Source organism: Corylus avellana, chromosome 6 (assembly GCF_965113065.1).
Source record: "Corylus avellana chromosome 6, dhCorAvel1.hap1.2, whole genome shotgun sequence".
NCBI classification, from domain to species: Eukaryota; Viridiplantae; Streptophyta; class Magnoliopsida; order Fagales; family Betulaceae; genus Corylus; species Corylus avellana.
The window spans coordinates 24,100,133-24,117,443 of NC_142495.1; the positions used below are offsets into that span (position 1 = coordinate 24,100,133).

A 17,311-nucleotide genomic window follows, 5' to 3' on the forward strand; every position below is an offset into this window, starting at 1 on the left:
AAAAAAAAAACTCTTAATGAATAATCAAGCGTATAAAAACTCTTACAATCACAAAAGCATCAAGCTCTTAAATTCCTAGCCGAAGCTAAAAGATTATACGTCATAAAGTTCAAAATCATAAAAATCTTACAGTGAAAACCTACGACATCTACATCTGCTATCCTATGCCCAATCTTCAGCTTATAGAACAGATTTCTCCGATGCAAATTCAATCCAGAACATAGGTATTCATTCTTGAGGCATGACCAAAAGCACCACGCCAAAACTAGTCATTCTCAACCCAAAAGGTCAAAAGATTATTCACATCCTAAGCCCAAACGCGAAGGCAATAAGACAAGCAAGAAAATACAGGGAAAAACAAAACCAACAAAGACGGATGTATGCGCATGTCTTTAAATTATACCCATATAATATAAAGACATGCGCATACATCCATATTCAGCTAAAAACAAAAGCAATGAAAATTACCCAAATCTAATGGGAATAGCCCGGAGGGGCTCAGCCTTATGTAAGGTAATGCCGAATGTCTCACTCATGTTTAAATCTTTTGCCTCCATCTCATCTGCCAAATTCCAATTAAAGTAGTGGACTAGAGATGCCAACATCAAGTGCACCATCCGGTTGGCCAAAGGCAATCCAGGGCAAATCCTTCTTCCAGCTCCAAATGGAATGAGCTCGAAATCTCTGCCTTTGAAGTCTATATCCTTCTCTAAAAATCTTTCAGGTACAAACAAATCTGGGTTTGGCCATATGCTTGAATCCCGTCCCATTGCCCACACGTTTACTAGTATTTGTGCATTCTTGGGCACGGTAAAGCCACACACCTCTTTGTCAATCTCTGCTTTGTGGGGAGCTAGGAAAGGTGCTGGTGGGTGCAAACGAAAGGTTTCTTTCACTATTGCTTGTAGATAAGGCAGCTTTGAGATATCTGATTCTTGAATATGTTCGTCCTTGCCAAGCACTTCTTCAAGCTCTTTTCGGGCTTTTGCCATTTTTTCAGGGTTGCGTAGTAACTCTGCCATTGCCCATTCCACTGTGCTTGATGTTGTGTCAATCCCCGCAATAAACAAATCCTGGTATAAAGTAGTGCGTGTGTGTTAAGAACACTTTGCCTAAGTTTATTAATTGCTTATCAAAATATAATTGAAAGGAAAGAAAAGTTCAAGAAAGGTAGCCAATCACCAAAAGCAAATGTCTGATGTCGTCGCGGCTTAATTCTGAATTATCTTCTTGAGTGAGATCGAGGAGGGAATCAAGTACATCGCTGCTTGCGTGAGAACCCTTTGATGATGATGCTCTTAATTGTAATCGTTCATTGATTATACCATCAAGAGTCCTAAAACAATTTCTAAAATAAATCTTCACCCTTCGGCGTACACCTTGTGGGTCAACAAAACGAAGTGCAGGGAAATAGTCAGCAACATTCGGCCTTCCAGCTTCTTCCATGGCACCCAATATGATTTCCAGAAACTCGTGGGACGCAGTTGAACAATAGTCTGCCAAGTCTTTAGAGAAAAGTGTGTTTGATATGGCATTCAGGCTAGTTGTGAAGGTTGCTCCACCAATATCTACCACTTGACCACTATTACAAATTTCTTTAACATGATCTACTAGTTGTTGCACCTTTTTTCTCCTAATGGCTTGGGTGGAATCGAGCCTTTGTGAAGCAAATATTTGCGCGGCAGAAACTTTCCTGAGGTTTCTCCAACGACTCGATGTGGGATGCAGCCACACCATTGAGAATTTGTGGTGGTTGAGTGCTCGGACAGCATCCGGGATAGTTCGGCCGGAAAAGATGTGGTCGTATTTTTGCAGTACTTGTTTGGCTAGATCTGGAGAGGAGATGACTATGGTTGTCATGCTCCCGAGCTTGAGAGTCATTAGGGGTCCATAAGTTTTGGAGAGCTTGGAAACGGCTCGGTGGGGTTGGTTTCCTACGAGGTCCAAGATGTTCCCAATAATTGGAAAAGGCTTGGGGCCTGGAGGAAGTCTTGGCGAGCCAGATTTCCAGGCTCTTAGGCCAGAGGCGAGCACATGAATAGATGCCAACACAAAGGGAAGTAGCAGCACAAATGCTAGGTACTCCATTCACCCAATTTTGCTTTATGCTTAGAAGTAGTTAGCATAAGTAATAATGGGCTTGCGTGCATGCATTTATGCAATCCTCTGATCAGGCAAACTGGCGAAGAGAAGATTAGATTCCGGCTAAGAGTTGTTTGATATTCTTGCTGAAAAATTAGATTGGTCGTCCTTTTTGACTAAGAGCAGTGCCAATTCTTAGCACGAGGTTGAAATTATTAGCACCAAGAAATAATTAGAACTAAGTGGAAGTTACGTCCATCTTTCTTCTACTAACAAACATCCAAATTTCAAAAGCCAAATAATGAGGCCACCGAAAACATTTGGACCTCAGTCACCTGATCACATACTACTCGTTCCATCTTTTGTGTTTTCTCAACCAGCTTGCGAGCTTCCTGATCATTCCGTTGAACGTTTGTTTTTATGGATTTGTTCTCTATTTGCCACTTACTGATGTGACATTGTATTGAGTCTTGACAAAATTACTTTTTATTTTTATTTTTATTTTTTATAAAAATATATAAAGAAGAACAAAAAGAAATAAGTCCTTTTGTAATTAATTATTATTTAGAGTATTTTCTATATTGTTATGTTGGCACTTGTGTAATGGATAGTGACATAAACATTTGTTTCTTCGGTTTTGGCTTTGTGCCCGTTTTACTTTCTTTCTTTTTGTTGTATATCTACCGGTGATTGGGATTTTACCGAGTAACTTTAAAAGTTTTTCTTATGTTCTTCTTGAGGCCCTCCAAGAATAATATAACTATTAAAATTACTATTTTATCAAAATTCAATAATGGTCAATCACAAGTTTAATAGTGATTTTAATAGCAACATCATTCTTAGAGGGACTCAAGAGCGATACAAGAGGGACTTGTAGCATTACTCGGATTTTACCTGTGTATTTCCTTATATTTTCTCTTTAATGAAATACTATTTGCCTATAAATAAATTAAAATGAGAAAATTTTCACTTTAACCTCTCGACCTACCACAACTTTTGCACTCGCGTGACCTCTTTTTCATTTTTCTCTCAAAATATTCTTAAAATTATTAAAAATTTAAAAATTAAACAATTGAACAAATATTAAAATTATTAAAAAAACAATAAAAAAAAAAAACATATATGGCCCAACCACCCATATAAATTGTTAAGATATACAAGTACCCACCCCCATTTTAGTGTTTGGGGTCGATATGAGATGGTTCAGCCATTTCCTTTTCATTTTGAAGAACCACCTCTTAGTTTGTTTTTGTTTTTATTTTTATTTTTGTTATTGTTTTTATTATTATTTTTTAAAAATAATTTTAAGATGATCATTTTAATCCCAATTCCTAACGAAATGTCTACTTCAACATGCGATAATATATAATACCCAAGACTTTAATATTATTTTTTAAGATTATGAGGTATAAATATAAAAATGGTAATAATTCAGGAAATTAAAAGTGCATTTTTCATGCACATCTCTTTCTTTCTTTCTTCATTTTTATATTTTATTTTTAAGTCCTGCACAACTTTTTCAAGCCAGAGCCGAGAGACAGTGAAACACATTTTTTCTAAAGTTCATTCGCAATCATTGACAATCTAAGAAGAATTCAGAAATATCTTATGAAAAAAAGGGCCCACATTCATTCCGGGATGGGTTCATCGCATTTTTGCCGAGAAAAATCCAAAGATGTCATATTAAAGGGAGGGCCACATTCATTTCTGGGGCCTGAGGGGCTCGGTGCAAGCACACAAAGTTACAAACACATTGTCTTTTTCAAAGTTTATAGGCTATCTTTGTCTATATATGAAAGAAAATGTCACTAATCTACAGGACTTAATTCACAATTTATAACAAGGTTGAAACATTAATATAAGAAGGTATATATATTCATTAAATAAGGGTGCGTTTGGGAGTGCGTTTTAAAAAAAATAATCTGCGATTTTAAACCAAATCGCAATTTTAGGGTGTTTGGGATTGCGATTTTAAAAACGCAAATTTTAAAATCGCAAAAAAATCTGCGATTTCCATAAGCTGATTAGAGGGTGCTTATTTGAAAAAGTGCGAATTTAAAACAAAATCACGATTTCTATTAAAAAGATATTTGGCGCAATAATTACCTTTTTTAGAACGGGAATGAAAAAAATACCAAGAATACCCACCTAAAATATATTAAAACCCTTATTTTCTCTTTTTATTTTTTTCTTCATCCTCTCTGTCTTGTTCATCCTTATTGGTAATTTGGTCATGAAACCGCAATTATATGCTAATGTTATCCAAACACTCAATTGATAAAAAAAGTATTTTTTAGTATGTTTTACCAAACGTCTGTGCGATTTTAAAAAGTAGTGATTTTAAAAACACAATTTTTAAAAACGCAATTTTAAAAATCGCACTTATTGAAATCGCACTCCCAAACAGGCCCTAAATGTCACTTGAAGTTTTTATGTTTAGAGTGCAATAGCTAATTTAGTTAATACAATCTATAAATCTTGTGCAAGGTACATGGGGTTTAATTCTAGTGAAAAATACTTTAGAGGTTCTTAGAGTTTAACTTTTTTTCAAATCACTCGATAAGGTATATTCTGATATGAAATCGCCTTTTGTATACACTTGTTGTTAGGGTTTTTAATGAAAATTATGGCACTTAGGCATAAGATCATGTTAGCCCAATAAAATATGTCCCATCTCAGTTTGAAATATGATAAAATAAAATAAAAAGGAAACACAAAAGAAAAGGAGGGGTAGTAATTGGCTTGTGGCTATTCCTATGTTTTTAGGGTTTGCATAGCTTGCGTACTCACCCCCACTGCTATGGGGATGGCTCACAGCGGAGCCAACCCTTAACAAAAGGTAGATGTGTGTTATTCCCTTCTTTGTTTTTATGTGTCAAGTTCATGCAGGGATAGAATCAGAAAATTTTATGGGAGGGGGTCAATCAATTTTTTTTTTTTTTTTTTCAGTTCTTTATAATTTTTTATTAAAAAAAATATATATTGGTTGTTTTTAATGGCCCAAAAAATTAAGAATAGGGCCCAAAAAATTTAAAAATAGGGTCAAAAAAAATTTTTGGTGGAAGGAGGGCCAAATGACTAAAATTAAAACTTTATTTTTTTTATATTTTTTTTAATTGTACTTACAAATTTTTTTTCCTTAATTGGGGGTGGGGTGCATGGCCTAATCGGGTCCCCCTCCCTCCGTCACTGAGTTCAAGGTATCACTTTTGTACCTGTAGAGTTTATTTTTTTGACATGGTGTATGCATACGTGTTACAACTTTTATTAAAAATCCTTATGATGGATATACGAAGGAGAAATTTGATAACGTGTATATATATATAAAAGGAATGATTTGATATATTTTAAATCCTAAAGAGTGATTTGCAATAAGTTGATATGTTAAGAAGTAAAAAGTTGTTTTTACATAATAATAAAAGTAACTCTTCGAATAACGAAAGTGCTAGCCAAGTCCTCCAAGTCCTTTAGCTTACCCCTAACCAACAAAGTCTTTAGAGCACTACCATTGGAAGAGCCAAATGCTCCTTTTTTTTCTTTTTTTTTTTGGTTTAAAATATTTTATCTATTTCAAAAGTGATCAAAATCTTGAATAATACAGTTTACAAAAAAAAAAAAATCTTGAATAATTCTGACGTCGGCCCTTTACCCAACTCCAGTCTATTAGGCCGTAAATAATTATCCAGCCTAATCTTGCAAGCAAGGCGTTGTTTGGAAAACCAGCCAATTTAAAGCCCAAATCCATTCTCCAGCCCAATTCTTAGCAGCACAGAAAACCATTATCGAACTCCATGTCCCAAACATTCTCTTATGCGCAGTGTTAATATGGGCGATTCGGCCCGGCCTGTTTGTATGTGTCATGGACTCATGGGTGAATTTTCAGCTCTTAATTTCGAGTGGATGGATATTGTATGTATCACAAAATAATATATGTATATAAATAAATAAATAAATAAATAATAGTTTCGTTTTATCTAAGAAAAGGAGTAGAAAATGAAATCTTATTGTCTCATTTTCATTTTTTCTCTCTATTCTAACTCCCGCATTCTAAAAAAAGAAACTTAAAATGTAAAGCGAATATTATGGGCACTTAGTTAAAACAAATTGCCTTTCGTGTGCGCCTCGATTCATAGTTATTAAAATTCCTCATTTGCAAAGTGTATATATGGAATAAAAACATTATCCGCTCACTCTATGGTTGTGTTTGGTTTGTGAAATGGGTATTTTATTGGAAAAATGAATAGGTATTACTGAAAATAGAAAATGTTGAAATGAAATAAGTATTCAAATTCTTTAGTTTGATAGCAAAACATATTTTATAATTAGAATTGGACTAAAAAGCCTATTTGATTTCTAATTTTTATAAAACTCAATTTTTCAAAAAAAAAAAAAAGCGTTGAATGAAAAAAAAAATAATAAATAAATCAAATGAATTTCAATTTTTCTAAGGGCCATAGCATGCACTGGGGTGGCGTGGCCCCCCCTAGAGGACCTGATCGTGGCCCTCTGGCCACCCTCGATTCCCATCATGCGCCACCCCCAGTAAGAATCGGGGTGGCACATCTCACCAGAGCCTTTTGCCCGTATCTCTACTGCGAGGCCCTCTAGGGATGGTGCTGCTGGGGGTGGCAAAATGAGTACCTGACATGACCCGATTATGACCCGCGGGTACCCGTTACACGATTAGCCTATATCCAGACACGACCCGTTTAGCTAAACGGGTAATCGGGTTTGACACGATTATGACACGAAAATAACCGAGTAACCCGACACGACCCGTTTTACCCGTTTAAAATAACCGGGTCTAAACGGGTAGACACAACCCGACAAGACCCGATTACCCTAAACTATAAAATAAAAAATAAAAAATAAAAAATAAATTTCAAAATTGTAATAATAATACTAATACATCAATACAGTCAATGAAAAAAATTGAGTTCTAAGAGATTAAAGGCTTTAATAAAGGATAAGGAAAAAAAAAAAATGGAAAGTGACCGTAATTGACAAATTGTACTTCAAAATAAATTACTAAACTTATAATTTCACCTAAACTTAAAAGTTAAAAGTTAAAACAAGTAAGTTCATTTATTAAAATAGTCCACTTATAATTTAGTCCCACATGTAACAAAAGTGTTAAAAAATTAATTTGAACAAAGATACAAATTCTCAGACATTTTTTTTAGCATCCAACCCTAGGCCAAGACTCAAAATTTTTGAATTCCATGAGAGCCATAGAAGACCAAGACCCTTATTTAATTGTGCAAATACATTTATCAAAATATGTAATATAATAGAATAGTTATAATTTAAGTGATTTTCATTTTAGCAACGACAAGGTAAAGTACAGTAAAGTTTTTCTAAAGATCACAAATTTGCTATCCGAAACAAACAATGGCATCAATGCTTAGGGAGTTCTTCATTAGTAGACATTAGAATGGGTTAGGTTACTGGGAGGGTTACAAATGGGGTTTGTTCAAAAATCAAAATGGTAAAGTTACTAAAGTAATTGAAAACAGAAAGAAAACGTGAGGTACAGAGGTACTGGCCGTCTGCGACTCTGCGAGGCAGAAAAAAAAGCAACAAAAAAAAAAACCGGGTCTGGCGGGTCGACTCGCCAGACCCGGATACTGTGCAGGTCTAGCGGGTCGACAATCATGTCTGGCGGGTCGACCCGCCATACACGAAATTTTCGGGTCGTAATCGAGTCTAGATTAGCCCAAACCCAATACCTGTTTTTTCGTGTCGGGTTTACGGGTCGTGTCAAAATTGCCGGCCCTAGGTGCTGCCACCCCAGAGCTTTTTGTGGGTGGTTGGCTACCCATCTGTTTTTTTTTTTTTTTTTTTTTGCTTTAAACATTTAAAATAAAAAATGGTATTTTGGAAAATCTTGTTATTGTCCTTAGGAATCGCTATTCTTCTCATTTTTTAGAGGAATGACTATTCCAGTGTGTAAGGGATTACGAATCACTAGATACTAGGAATAGACCTTTACCAAACAAAAAAAATGACTATTTTATAAGAATAACCTAGGGGTGTCAATCCGGTCCGGTTTTCCAATTTTTGGCCAAAACCGGAACTGGAACCGGGACCCCGTTTTTACCCGGTCCGGTAACCGATTTTTTTAAAAAATTGATTTTTGGGCTTATTTTAGGTATTTGGCCTAAAATAAGCCAAATTTTTTTTTTTCATAAGTTGGCCCATTTTTTAAAAAATCTATTAGTTTTTTTGTCTAAATTGAAGGGGTTTTGTTGTGATTGTTCCAAATAATTAAAAAATAAACCTAAAAAAGTCCAAAAATTCTAAAAAATCAATATTTTTGCCTATTTGGGCCTTAGAAATAAAAATTTAATTTTTTAAAATACCCTAAACCTAAACCTCAGTGTAAAAAAAAAAATATATATTATTAAATAAAATGGAAACCCGGTTCCGGTATTCCCGGTAAAAACCGGGTACCAAAAACCGGTACCGGAACCAGGGTACTCGGTTTTTGGATTTTTCAAACCGGAACCGGAATCGGGACCCCGGTTTTTCGGTTCCGGTTCTGGTTCCCTGGTAATTTTTGACACTCCTAGAATAATCATTTCATTTCAGGGGTCTATTTTGCGAACCAAACATGCATAAATGTTACTAGAATTTATATATAATTTGCTGATATACATTTGCATGCATAAAAAATTTGTAGATTAGTTAGAGGTGTCGTAAGTTTTTGAGTTTCGTTCGTGCTCCTTCCATCATATGCCTCTTCACTTACAAGCCAAGCAAAAAAATCAATATTATATCCAAATATTAATCAATATATTGTTTTTTATGTTATTATTATTTTTCATTTTTGACTGGGCAACCACAGGCCTAGCCTATTTTAGTTGCTAAATCCACCACTCTCATTCCCTCTCGCGCCCAATTCGCCTTCTCTTTCTCCCTCCGAATCCATTTCTGAAGCTCTCTCTCTCTCTCTCTGTTCCTTCATCGTGCCGATAATTTTATTTTCCAATTTCAATCAAATTCTCGCTGCGAATCAAAGACAGACACGAACCGGACTTGAATTTTTGGGATCCAGTTTTTCAAAGCTACGAATTTGATCCCTCCTTTCTGGTAAATCTTCCACTTGCGTTTTTTGATAATCAATGGAAATTTTCGCTCTGATCTGTGCATTTCCTTCTTAAATCAAGGAAGTTTGGATCAGTATACCTATCAATGTATGGTCTGGTGTGCCAGATCCATTGCTGCTTTGATCTATTCTACAATGCGATACGATCTTGTGTTGTTTGATAGTTCAATATGTATCTTTATATGCATCTGTTTGTATGTATAATCTTTTTGAGCTGGATCTGTGATTCTTTTGTTTAAATTCTCTGCCTGTTTGATTCAGACCTTTAATTTTTTTTCTATGTCTTGGAGTTTATGGCACTTAAGATGGTCGTATTGGCCATAACCTTCTGTTTGGTTGCTGAGAAACCCGTGGAATGGAAAAGAACACGATATGTTGAATGGTATGCTTTTTGGCTTTAAAAAATGGAGGGCTCGCCTTAACCAGGCCAGAGATAGTTTCTGTTTCCTATTTCTTGCATTCCATTTCCCACTAAATCCGCGTGGGGTTTCTTTTAGGGTTTTCCCCTGTAGTTCGTTGGATCAGTTGGTTAATTTTCAATTCTTGAAAACTTCATTTGATGTACATGCAAAGTTTTTAGCTGAAACATTACTCTACCTTCTATTAAATAAGTGAATTACGTGTTTAATTCATTAGTTTAAATTGGTTATGACTCTGATTTTTTTTTTTAATCTTTGTAGGTAGCTTGACATGTATATAGTGTGAATGAGTATTTGTTAGATTTATGAAGCAATATTAATATGGAAGAAGAAGAAGAAACACAAAAAGTCACGGAAGTTTCTGAGATGGATCCAGATAGTCATGAAGTAACCAGTGGTGTACAGGATAGTGTAGGATCTTCTTACCATGAAAATCGTGATACTACCAATGGAATTGGTGCAGAGATTGAAGATAAAAATGTAGGTTTTCTAGGAGTTGATTATGTGACTACAGTTGTGGATGAAGAACAGTTTGAGCAGGTATCTTTGAAAGATCAAGAGAAGTTGGCTGGTGAATCTCAAGGTGGTAATCTGGATTCAAAGTACTCTCCAAATTCAGATCATGTAAGACACTCATCCAATCAGTTTGAAGATGCTTCTCAATTATCTGGCACACTTGTGGCAGAAATTGATTCTTCTGCAGTTGCTGAGATGAAGCATGATCACCCTCTATCAGGCCCTGGGCAAGAGAGACAATTAGGTCATACCATCAAGCAATCTTCCTCGTCGACCACTCTTGATTCTGCTGCATATTCTCCCATTGGTTCACCACCAAAGCCTAGGCCAAAAGCTGTTATGCCGAATGTGTCTCCAGAGTTGTTGCATTTAGTGGATTCTGCAATTATGGGGAAGCCTGAAAGTTTGGACAAACTAAAGAATATTGTGAGTGGTGAGGATAATTTTGGAAGTGGGGATGAAATGGACAGCGTTGCATTCTTGGTAGTTGATTCACTTCTTGCGACAATGGGTGGTGTTGAAAGTTTTGAAGAGGATGAGGATAACAATCCTCCTAGTGTTATGCTAAACTCCCGGGCTGCCATAGTGGCGGGCGAGCTTATTCCTTGGCTTCCATGGGTAGGTGATTCTGAGGTTATCTTGTCACCTAGGACACGTATGGTTAGGGGATTGCTTGCTATATTACGAGCTTGCACGAGAAATAGAGCAATGTGCTCATTGGCTGGTTTGTTAGGAGCTCTTTTAAACTCGGCAGAGAAGATTTTTGTTCAGGAAGTTGGTTCGACAGAGCAAATGAGATGGGATGGAACTCCTTTATGCTACTGCATCCAATACTTAGCTGGGCATTCACTCAGTGTTGTTGATTTGCATAGATGGTTTCAAGTCATTACAAGAACGCTTACCACTGTATGGTCTACTCGCTTAATGCTTGCCTTGGAGAAAGCAATGCGTGGAAAGGAGTCAAAGGGACCAGCACGTTCATTTGAGTTTGATGGTGAAAGCTCTGGTTTGCTTGGGCCTGGTGAGAGTCGTTGGCCATTTACTAATGGTTATGCATTTGCAACGTGGATCTATATTGAATCATTTGCAGACACATTAAATACAGCCACTGCTGCTGCTGCAATTGCTGCTGCTGCAGCGGCCAAGTCTGGAAAATCATCAGCTATGTCAGCAGCTGCTGCTGCCAGTGCACTTGCTGGTGAAGGCACAGCACACATGCCGCGGCTATTCAGTTTCTTATCTGCTGATAATCATGGGATAGAGGCGTACTTTCATGCACAGTTTTTAGTGGTTGAAAGTGGTAGTGGAAAGGGAAAGAAGGCTTCTTTGCATTTTACTCATGCATTTAAGCCGCAATGCTGGTATTTTGTTGGTCTGGAGCATACTTGCAAGCAAGGGCTGCTTGGGAAATCAGAGAGTGAACTCAGATTGTATATTGATGGATCCTTGTACGAAAGTCGTCCTTTTGAGTTCCCTCGGATCTCCAAGCCACTTGCATTTTGTTGTATTGGGACAAATCCTCCTCCTACAATAGCTGGTTTACAACGTCGGCGTCGTCAGTGCCCTTTATTTTCTGAGATGGGGCCTATTTATATCTTTAAGGAACCAATTGGTCCAGAAAGGATGGCACGGTTGGCTTCTAGAGGAGGAGATGTGCTGCCTTCTTTTGGTATTGGTGCAGGACTACCATGGTTAGCGACAAATGATCATGTCCAAAGTATGGCAGAGGAAAGTTCTCTTTTGGATGCAGAAATTGGTGGATGCATTCACCTTCTCTATCACCCCAGTTTGCTTAGTGGGAGATTCTGTCCAGATGCTTCTCCTTCGGGTGCCGCAGGTTAAATCATTTTCTATGTTCTTTAACTATATTTTGATCAACATCACATTAGATATAATTAGGCAGTTCTATATCTACATAGCAAGCCTTTGGTACCTGATACATTGTGCTCTTGTAGTAGATTTTACTTTTACAGATGCCTGTGCATTGGGGGCAGAGTCGGTAAATTAATATTGGGTGAGGGAGAGAGGGGAGTGGGGGGCTTGGACTCTAAGGATTCCTACCTTAAAAGTTATTATTTTTTTTTAAAACCTGAAATTATTTATTTTTTTTTTAGATAAAACCTGAAATTATTATTCTAACCTGTTCTTATGAGAGTGCACATGTATGTTTTTTAATTTCTGTTTGAATAGAAGTTTATTACTTATCTTAAAAATTATTACTTTAACTTCTTGTTTGTAAAGTGTAAATTAATCAAATATAATTTGATGCCATTTTTGTTGATCTATTGTATCTGACACAATAATCATTTTAGTCAACTCTGGAGTTCCATAAATCACTAAAACGTATTGGAGAAAAAGTAATGTTTTGCATAAGGATTGATATCTATTATCTGTAAGTGGCTATGATGCAGGAGCAGAATATATATATATAGTTTAAAAAGTCACGGTTACTGATCATGTAACTGTAGTAGTATTGTTCATGCAACTGTAGTGAAGCAGTGTCCAGTTTTTCATTTAGGGGTTTTTATGTCTTTTTGAGTTATTTTATTTAGGTTATTTTTTATGGCTGGGATTTTATTATTTTAAGCCAATGAGCTTTAGCTCAAATGGTACTTCCTCCCTTTGTAGCAAGGTGAAGGGTGAGGACGTGGGTTCAAGTCCCACCAGGTGCGTATGTAACTTACCAATATAAAAAAAGGATTTAATTTTAATGACGGTTTCTATGGTATAAAAGTGTGCTTGAGGGTTGCAATCATATTTGTATCATGATTTTCTTGTTCTTTTTGCCCCTACTACCTAGGTAGCTTCTCTTGAATACTTTCTGTGGGTTTCTATGGTATAAAAGTGTGCTTGAGGGTTGCAATCATATTAGTATCATGATTTTCTTGTTCTTTTTGTCCCTACTACCTAGGTAACTTCTCTTGAATACATGGGGGAGCTTTACACTTTTAATGATATCTCAATTAATTATTAAAAAAAAAGGGTATCTAGATTTGATAATTTTTTCAAAAAGTAATTTATATTCTTTCTTTGCCTTGGCTGTCTAGCCCAGTAGATAGTTCTTTTGTCTGTGGGTTTAATATCTTTTGCTCTCTTTGATCTCTAAATATCTCTAGTATGCATTAAATCTATCTTTGTGAGTTTTTTTTTTTTTTTTCTAAATCAATTTGATATATATATATATAAGTAATTCATATCATTAATAAGCGCAGAGGGGCACAACTTTAGTACACAAGATGTATACAAATAGTTTCCATCAATGACTAAAAGAACATAAATCCACAAATTCAGAAAAGTTAGAAACATGAGAAATATTAAATGCCCTGTCCATATATAAAGTGATTTGACCAAGATGTTTTTAAGCTCTTCCATTGACTTCTCACGATATTCAAAATATATTGCATTCAGCTCTCTCCATACATTCCATATTAAGCACAAATGAGATATCCTCCAAGCGGCTAAACCTGAATGACTTTCCATTGACCTCGCCAACAATTTAAAAACTCTATCATCCTTCTAGGCATGACTCATTTTACTCTGAAAAAGGCTAAAAAATCGCACTCCATAATTCTTTGCCACTTCACAATGGAGAAGAAGATGATCTATGGATTCCTCCACTCCTCTTACACATGTAACACCATTCTACCTTTATTACTCTTCTCTTTCTCATGTTATCCAAAGTCATAAACTTATCAAGAGCTGTTGTCCACACACACACAAAAAAAAACTCACTCTCAATGAAACATTGACTTTCCAAAAACTCTTCTAAGAAAAAGATGAACCCCCCAAATTAGATACTCATGGAAAAAGGACCTCACTTCAAACTTTCTCATCTTTGAAGGGATCCACCAAATACGATCCTCACCACCTTGTCTCAATTTGAGGGAATGCAACAAATCAAAAAAAATGCCATTACCAAACTTATCTCCTATTCCTGTATAGATCTTATAAAAGATATATTCCACTGAATATCACCATTGAAAAACTACATATTTTATGTAATCCACACCTCCTTAAAACAAGCAATGCTAAACAACTCTGGAAAAGATTCCTTAAGTGGTTGATCCCCACACTATAAATCATGTCAGAATCTAATCTTAGATCCATCTCCCACTTCATATCTGAAAAATCTCGAAAAACTTCCCACCTTCTCCTAATATGTTTTCACACTCCAACCTCTACCTCCTTAGAGCACCAACCTTCTCCCATACTATCATATTTTGCTTCCACTGCCAAACTCCACAAAGCCTTCATCTCCGTAGCGTACGGCCATAGCCACTTACCCAGCACTGCTTGATTAAACTTAATCAAGTTTCTTACTCCCAATCCACCAGTTTGCCCAGGAGAACAAATCTTTGACCATTTAACTAAATGGAACTTAATCTCCTCCTTGATACCTCCCTATAAAAAACCTTGTTGAAGTTTCTCAATCCTTTTAGTCACACCCATTCAAACAGGAAACAATGACAAATAGTATGTGGGCAAAGTACTTTTGATCATAGTCAACCTACCTCCCTTTGACAAATATAGCCTCTTCCAACCCACCAACTGCCTCTCTATTTTTTCGACAATGTCGTTCCATATAAAAGTAGACTTGTATGGTGCATCCAAAGTAGAATTACTCCCAATATTTCTGGCCAAACTTTCTACAACATCCACCTCACAATTGGAATGATCTTTGATTTTGATAAATAAATCTTTAACCTCGATACCGTTTCAAAGCATAAAAAGAGACACCTTGGATTACGAAGGTGTTCACCATTAGCCTTGCAGAAGATCAATGTGTCATCTCCAACGGAAATCAAGAAGTTATTGGATGATTTTTAAGAGCTTGTTAGTGAAGAGTTGCCAAAAGGGCTCTGACTTATGCGAGAAGTCCTAATTGCAGAAGTAGCTGTCTAGCATGGAAACCCAGCCTTTTCATGGTTATTTTGATCTCTATTGCTTTCTTTGATCTATAAATGTCTCTAGTACCAACCAGATCTATTTTTATCTGTTTTTCCTACATTAGGCTAAGTTGAACATGGTTAAAATAATTATTTGCGAGTCTCTTGATAAAATATTTGCAATTACTGTTTGAAGAATATAGTTCGGCCTATTTATACAGAGGGTTCTAAGGGAAATATAAAAAAAAAGGTCCAAGGTAAGGAGACGCATCTGAATCTTATTGAGAAAGATAACTGCGGGGGTCATAACAGAATGATGAAGTTTGTGGACGTAACGCAAGTATAAATTTGAAAAAGCACTAGGTTGTTATGGAAATATGAGAATTTGCAGGTGAGGTTTATAAAAATCTTTTGAACTGGATGTTGGGGTTTTGTTAAGCATTTTGAAGCACATAAGCGAGGTTGTGTTGTTGTTTATACAAGTCTTTAAGGAGGAAGGGTGGTGGGCAGGGGAAGAGCCCTCTGTCAGCCTCTGCTTCCCTTTTCTTGCCTATGGAAGAAATTCTTTTTCTTGTGAGGCTGAGCTAATGCTTTTCTAGCATTGGTTCAATTCAATTTTGTTAAATTAAAAGAGTATACCAATAACAGAATAAGTTGATTAATAAGTTTTTTTTTTTTGTCCTTTCTTTTCTTTATTCTTAAGCCTCCAATTCATTTTGATACTCATAATTTGTATTGATCCCACCTCTTTCTTGTATCTTTTGCCAGCTTTCAGATGTCAAATAATAATGCTTGGCATTGATATATGATTCCATGGAAATATCTTTACTTTAAAGAGTATATACTTTTATTTTTTGATGTAATGCTTGGCATTGATATATGATTCCATGGAAATATCTTTACTTTTAAAGAGTATGTACTTTTTTTTTTCTTTTTTTTTTTCTTTTTTTTTTTTAATTTTTATTTTGGGGAACCTCTTCAAGGCAGGGCCCTTCGGACTCACCCTGCAGAGTAAACTCCGGTCCCGTGCACTGCACCCTCGGAAGTTTCCCTACACGGAACTGGTTAAATCGCTGGCTTTTCATCAGGAGGTGTGGTCCCAAAAGATTGTTTGCACCCATGAGGTGTTGAACCTTAGACTTTCAAGGGAGCAAACCTTAAGACCAAGGCCTCCACCTTGAGCTAACCTCTTGGGGTTGAGTATATACTCAAAATAAACCTATAACATTTATGTGTTTTCTCATACACTCTACTTACTTTTCTGGAATATTTGCTTATAGTTGGGTGTCTTTCTTGTATACTTATGTGTACTTTGGTTGCGCCTTTTCACTTTTTAATGAATTTGCGATTACTTATCAAAAAAAGCTTTTTTGGAATATGAAAATTGTCTTATGCATCATGCCTCGAATAGTTTGCTAGCCTGCTTGTGTCTTCCTTCTGAATTACCCATCAGTTATGATTCAGGCATGCTCCGACGACCAGCTGAGGTTCTTGGGCAAGTCCATGTTGCTACAAGGATGCGACCAGTGGAGGCTTTGTGGGCCTTGTCCTATGGCGGTCCCATGTCTTTGCTTCCTCTAGCAATAAGCAATGTTGATAAAGATAGCTTAGATCCACAGCCAGGGAATCTTCCTTTATCATTGGCCACTGCCACTCTTGCTGCCCCAATATTCCGAATTATTTCTATGGCTATCCAACATCCTTGGAACAATGAAGAGCTGTGCCGTACCAGAGGGCCTGAGATTCTGTCAAGAATCTTAAATTACCTTTTGCAAACTTTGTCTTTTCTTGAAGCTGGAAAGAGTGATGGTGTTGGAAATGAGGAACTTGTTGCAGCCATTGTCTCTCTTTGTCAATCTCAAAAGACTAATCATGCCCTCAAAGTGCAGCTTTTTGGCACGCTGCTATTGGATCTGAAAATTTGGAGCCTATGCAACTATGGACTACAAAAGAAGCTTCTGTCATCACTGGCAGACATGGTTTTCACAGAGTCATCAGTAATGCGAGATGCAAATGCCATTCAGATGCTTCTTGACGGCTGCAGAAGATGCTATTGGACAATTCGTGAGAAGGACTCAGTAAATACTTTTTCTCTAAATGAGGCAACACGTCCAGTTGGTGAAGTGAATGCTTTGGTTGACGAACTCCTGGTGATTATTGAACTTCTAGTAGGAGCAGCACCTCCTTCTTTGGCTTCATATGATGTCCGTTGTTTGCTAGGGTTCATGGTTGACTGCCCACAACCCAATCAGGTTGGTTTACAATGTGGAAGATTGTTTCTCTAAGTAGGATTCATACTG

The 17,311-nt window shown here is 36.5% G+C and overlaps 2 protein-coding genes across 3 annotated transcripts in view; one reads left to right on the forward strand and one right to left on the reverse strand.

The window, feature by feature from the left end:
* Positions 1–142: 142 nt before the first annotated feature.
* Positions 143–2,317, reverse strand: LOC132187631 (geraniol 8-hydroxylase-like). Its single transcript, XM_059602011.2, has 2 exons — positions 1,183–2,317; positions 143–1,073 (listed from the first exon to the last, which is right to left on the reverse strand). Exons 1-2 carry the CDS (start codon positions 2,086–2,088, stop codon positions 465–467), a joined length of 1,515 nt encoding a protein of 504 aa, XP_059457994.1. The 5' UTR covers positions 2,089–2,317; the 3' UTR covers positions 143–464.
* A 6,620-nt stretch (positions 2,318–8,937) lies between these two features.
* The window catches only part of LOC132187706 (WD-40 repeat family protein / beige-like protein), a 51,356-nt gene continuing 42,982 nt past the window's right edge, over positions 8,938–17,311 (forward strand). Inside the window, exons 1-3 of one of the 2 annotated variants that reach the window (XM_059602110.2) lie at positions 8,938–9,174; positions 9,871–11,962; positions 16,476–17,263. In XM_059602110.2, the coding sequence (XP_059458093.2) occupies positions 9,931–11,962; positions 16,476–17,263 (2,820 nt within the window). In that variant the 5' untranslated portion in view covers positions 8,938–9,174; positions 9,871–9,930. The remainder of the gene's footprint in view (positions 9,175–9,870; positions 11,963–16,475; positions 17,264–17,311) is intronic. The other variant, XM_059602111.2, reaches the window with a different exon arrangement.

Bases quoted from the DNA above. Each gene is read 5' to 3' on its own strand.
- LOC132187631 (XM_059602011.2), bottom strand. From the start codon at position 2,088: ATGGAGTACCTAGCATTTGTGCTGCTACTTCCCTTTGTGTTGGCATCT. The intron at 1,074-1,182 runs GTGATTGGCTAC...ACTTTATACCAG, and splicing joins ACATCAGACATTTGCTTTTG to GATTTGTTTATTGCGGGGAT.